Raw genomic sequence first — 5,326 nt, 5'->3', positions numbered from 1 at the left:
AGAGCAGTCAGTCAGGGAGGGAAAAAACTATGGCGCCCTTCTGGAGAGGAGCGTATGGACGTCAACCGTGAGGAACATGGAGAAGTGTAGAGCATGCGCAGAAGGACACATTGACGTCACCCATTCCTCGGGCCCTCTCTTGACGCCTCGTCAGTAGTAGAGACTGACCGAACAATAGGCCTGGAGTGTGGGCATTCCTGGGGGCCCCACTTCTCTCTGTGGCTTCGGCCCACTACTAGTCATGGCCAGCAAGAATGAGAATGGTGAGGAGATAGCTCAGGTCTCCACCTTAGAGGCTGCCTTGGCGATGGTGGGTGGCAACCCTAGTGGAGGTGACGCGGGCTGCATAATGGCACTAAATAACGGGGGCCGCCAGGTCCGTGAGAGCCAAAACGACTCTGAGGAGAGCAGTAGAGATCCGAACTCCTCTTCCTCTGAGCCTCACCAGGAGGAGCCAAGGCCCTCAGCCGAGCTTGTGATTCGGATTCCGAGGCGCCGTTCCTCACGAAGGCGGCGGAGAACCACATTGCATTTCACACTGGGGCAGGTGGAGGAAATGGAAAAAATTTTCAAAGAAACCCAGTACCCAGATGCGCTTGCCAGGTATGTGTCTCGCACCAGGAGCTATCCCCAACCTCCCTGTTGTCTCAGGTTGAGATGTCCTTTTGTTCTTCCAGGCCCTGGTTTCCTATCATCCATCCCTAAGCCACTGCTGTCTTCTCCCTCGGTGGTGGGTATAGGAGGGTGCCTTGTGTATGAGTAAAAGTCAGTATTAGCATGTAGTGTTGACCCAAAACAAGTGTACATAGTCAACACCACTTGTTTCGAGTCATATTTTAATTTCTGTAAAATATAGAGACATGAGTGTAGTGTGCCAAAATACTCGCTAGTGTAAAGTTCACCAGTGTTAAGGATTTACACTTTCTTGGGTGACTTCTTCACCAGTAGTCTTGTCATTTTTTCAGGGACTGTGTCCCTATCCATCAACTGCTTTCAGTTTCCCTTCCCCTTCCCCTGGTGCTGTTTCTTAAATAAGTATAATTTGCTCAGCATACACTTTGGCATTTAATTTTAATGTTTAATAGTGTGTTAAAATTAAAATCTTTATTGTTTAGAAACTTTTGTAAGAGGTGAAATCATTGCAAAAGCAAGACTAGTTCTGAGAATGAAAGTTAAATGGGGGTGTGAGGGAGGATAGCCATATTTAAAAACCATAGATATCATTTATGACTTTGCAGTTCATGTGAAACATTGCTTGCTAAACATTTGTGGTTTTCTTTCCACAGGAAGGAACTTGCACAAGCTTTGAATATTCCTGAAGTCAAAGTGAAGGTCAGTAAATCCAAGCAAAGACATTGAACAGTCAATCTACAGCCTTCCTCGGGTCTTGGGAAGCCTTGTTCTAGGCACTTCTTTTTTATTCAAGATTTTTTCATTTTACATACCAACCACAGTTCCCCTCCCTCCCCATCTCCTGCTCTCATCCCTACCCCACCCCACTCCCACATCTACTCTTCATAGATGGTAAGGCCTCCATTGTGAGTCAACAAAGTCTGGTACATTCAATTGGGGCAGGACCAAGCCCCTCCCCCCTGCATCAAGGCTGACCAAGGCATCCCACCATAGGGAATTGGCTCTAAAAAGCCAGTTTATATAATCAGGATTAGTCCTGGTCCCACTGTCAGGGACCCCACAAACAGATCAAGCCACACTGCTGTCACCCACATTCAGAAGGCCTAGTTTCGTCCCACGCAAGCTCCTCAGCTGTCAGTCCAGGGTCTCTGAGCTCCCACTAACTCGGGTCAGCTGTCTCTGTGTTTTTTTTCCCATCATGGTCTTGATGCCCCTGGCTCATATAATCCCTCCTTCCTCTCTTCAACTGAACTCCAGGAGCTCAGCCACGTACTTGGCTGTAGATCTCTGCATCTGCTTCCATCAGTCACTGGAAGTAGGTTCTATGACGACAATTAAAGTAGTCCCCATCTGACTACAGAAGAAGACCAATTAAGGCACCCTCTCCACCATTGCTAGGAGTCTTAGCTGGGGTCATCCTTGTGGGTTCTTGGGGATTTCCCTAGCACCAGCTTTCTCCCTAACCCCATAATGGCTCTCTCTGTCAAGATATCTCTTTCACTGCTCTGCCTTTCCATCCCTCCTCCAACCTGACCATCCAGATCCCTCATGCTCCCATTCCTCATCCCCAACCTTCTACCCCCTTCCCAGTTTACCCAGGAGCTCTTAACCATTTTCCCTTCCTGGGGTGATCCATGCATGTTTGTCTTTGGGTCCTACACTTTACCTAACTTCTCTTGAATTGTGGATGTAGCCTGGTTATCCTTTACTAGAGAGGTTGATGCACTGCAGCTCTACAGAGGCTGATGCACTGTGGCTCTAGAGAGGTTGATGAATTGCAGCTCTAGAGAGGATGATGCACTGCAGCTCTATAGAGGCTGATGCACTGCAGCTCTATAGAGGTTGATGCTCTGCAGCTCTAGAGAGGTTGATGTACTGCAGCTCTATAGAATGGTGTACTGCAGCTCTACAGACTGGTGCACTGCAGCTATAGAGAGGATGTTATACTGCAGCTCTAGAGAAGTTGATTCACTGCAGCTCTAGAGACTGGTGTACTGCAGCTACAGAGAGAAGGTGGACACAAGACACAAAAAGAAAACACTCACGGTCTCCTGCTTGCACACTCTTCAGTGTGACTTTCCAAAAGCCTCATTTCTGATTTCCCCTTTCTTCTTACAGACGTAATAGATAGGCTTTAGGAATCAAACAGGGGGAACTCTGACTTAATGTGAGCCACATGAGTCAGCCACTGGGGCTTTATTTGAGTTCATGGAGGCATCAGGATGGTAGTAGGGCTTCTGGTCCTTTGGTTGGTCTTCTTTAGATTATAAATCCACATAATAGGGAGAGTAAGTACATGGAGTCACAAATGTGCAATTTGACAACTTCCCAATAAAATGGACCCTCATTCACTAGGAGCCTGAAAGGATGTTGACATCTAACAGTTTACTGTGACTGTATTTCCATAGCTAGACAATATTTAGGAAGAATTGATTTATGACTACTTTCCCTATACTGTTGTGGACCATCTTACTCTTTGCCTTTTGAAGAATGTTGGGCTTTAGATGTCCTGGTGATGCAGCAGGGCTTAGTGTGCCCTCTGTGCTGGACAGGATTCTAAAATATAGCTGAAGCAGAGATATTATTCTTCGTCCTCATCTTGGTGATCTTTGTATATCATGAAAGAATATACTGTTCAGATTTACTATGAACATATACTGTTCATGAAAGAACATATTCTGTTCAGATGAACCATGGGTGGAAGTTATCCTTTCAGCTGAACTCCTGGAGATGGCAAAGGTTTCAGCATCCTGTATGTCATTTAGGTTAAGTTAGTCAACTTTCACAAACACTGAAGGCTGCAATGTCAAACCATTGTCCATGCCATCTCTGCCTACCACCTGTTTGCTCTCCTGAAATTTCAAGCACCAACAATGCCATTGGCACTCTTGAAGGCTATTTTCTTTCTAAAAATCTCCCACACTTGTTTCTGTTGATTAACTACTTCATACTGAAGATTACTTTTACAAGCAGAAAACTGTTCCCCTCCATAGGCCTTTAAAATGTGCTACCATTTTGTGATCTACAATCTCTGCCCAAACAAGAGGAACATATCACTAGTGAGGAGGGTATTACACAGCTGATGGTCAAATGTCAGAACGAAGACTTTCCTTTACCCAGTTACCATATATTGAATTATCATCAAGGACCTGGAACAAGTTGTAATCTAAGCTTTCCATACAATTAAAAAGAAACCACTGAAGTGTCTATACTGCTGGAAAAAGACAAAATCATGGCCTATTGCAGAAGTTGACACACAGCTAGTATTTGCTTTTGTGAGCTGAATAGAAAGTCAGTGTTATGTGGCTTAAAGAGGTTTTTATCTCTTGGCTCTGGGATGGAAGCCAATGCTAAATCCAATCCTGTCCTCCTCTGATTTTAGACATGGTTCATCCATCGGAGAGCTGAAGAGAGGAAGAGTGAGAGGTCTGTCGTATTACAGAGCATACCTCCTCGTATTGAAAAGGTCCTTCTCCTTAGGGAAAGGGACGACTATCTCTAGAGTGCAATCTTTGTTCCGGAGCTAGAGGGAAATTTGGTGACACATGTACTTACTCAATGTCTAGCTTCACTAAAATTCAGCACTCATGTTAACAATAAAATATGAATTTCCAAGTTAATTTCATATGCTTTCTGGGGTTTTGTAGTATATAGATGTACACTCTTCAGGAAATGCCATTTAAACAAAATGACAACTTCTGTTTTTAGGGGGTGGCATTTTAAGGCATGAGTATTGCTTGCATAGATGACTATTCCCTATACACGATAATTGTGAAACAGTGGATCACTTAAGCCTTCTTGATTCAGGCTCATTTGATCCTTTGAACAAGGGACTCAGTAGTAACCCTGCAAATGGAGAATCTAAGAAGAAGATGGGCACAGAAAGTATTGATGGTGATTTCTTTTTATTTGGGGGGGGGCATACCAATTCTTTCTTTTTTCTTTTAATGAAAATAGATTTTTCTGTCACATAATATATCCTGATTATGGTTTCCCTTTCCCCTACTCCTCCATTTCCACCACTTACCCTCCCATCTGAATATATCCCCTTTTCTGTCTCTCACTAGAAAATAGCTCAGGAGGGTAGAAGCCACCCATAGGCCAGCCTGGGTCCTCAAGGCCTGGGCTGGCTAAAGACATTGACAGGGGGAGGGTGCCATTATGATGAGCAAATGTGTGGTGGAGAAATGGGAGAAAATGAGAGGCAGAATGGTTCATGTGCTGTAGAAAGAGGTAGAACAAAAGAATCGAAGGTGGTGAGGAGCTGGCTGAGGTAGGTGGCCTGCCTGTCACCCAGGGAAGTGATGACACTCGGGTCTGGACTGCTGCAAAGGGCCATGTTTAGGTCCGTGGTCCTACTGTAGCCTGGGTCTGAGTTGATGTCCATGGCATCTGTTGCCACCAAGGGCCATGAAGATGCCCAGGGTCTGGTTAGTCAATTCAGACAATTTTGTTGTCTGAGAGCCATGCTGCTGCTGGTGCCACACTGATCTCAGTGACCTGAGCTGCCACAGGGGACATGGTAACATCTGGGCCTGAGATGCTCTGGATGGCCACCTCTGGATCTGTGGTCCTGCTGTAACTAGAGTCTGTGTTGACATCTGTGGCCCATGTTACCATAGGGGGTCATGCATGATGAAATCTAAGGGCAGTGCTGAGCCAGCCCTGCCCTGTGTTGGCCCTAGCAAAGCTG

General features: G+C 45.5%; 1 protein-coding gene across 1 annotated transcript; it reads left to right on the top strand.

The window, feature by feature from the left end:
* The first annotated feature begins 211 nt into the window (after window positions 1-211).
* Window positions 212-4,253, top strand: LOC119086706 (homeobox protein Rhox13-like). The gene is made up of 3 exons (XM_037199403.1): window positions 212-603; window positions 1,287-1,332; window positions 4,016-4,253. Exons 1-3 carry the CDS (start codon window positions 242-244, stop codon window positions 4,133-4,135), a joined length of 528 nt encoding a protein of 175 aa, XP_037055298.1. The 5' UTR covers window positions 212-241; the 3' UTR covers window positions 4,136-4,253.
* Window positions 4,254-5,326: the final 1,073 nt, after the last annotated feature.

Source organism: Peromyscus leucopus, chromosome X (assembly GCF_004664715.2).
Source record: "Peromyscus leucopus breed LL Stock chromosome X, UCI_PerLeu_2.1, whole genome shotgun sequence".
NCBI classification, from domain to species: domain Eukaryota; kingdom Metazoa; phylum Chordata; class Mammalia; order Rodentia; family Cricetidae; genus Peromyscus; species Peromyscus leucopus.
Note: the sequence above shows the minus strand (reverse complement) of the source record. Positions and strands in the feature narration are given on the sequence as shown.

Coding starts and splice junctions, on each gene's coding strand:
- LOC119086706 (XM_037199403.1), top strand. CDS start 242: ATGGCCAGCAAGAATGAGAATGGTGAGGAGATAGCTCAGGTCTCCACC. Junction 604..1,286: donor TACCCAGATGCGCTTGCCAG/GTATGTGTCTCG, acceptor TTCTTTCCACAG/GAAGGAACTTGCACAAGCTT. Junction 1,333..4,015: donor TTCCTGAAGTCAAAGTGAAG/GTCAGTAAATCC, acceptor CTCTGATTTTAG/ACATGGTTCATCCATCGGAG.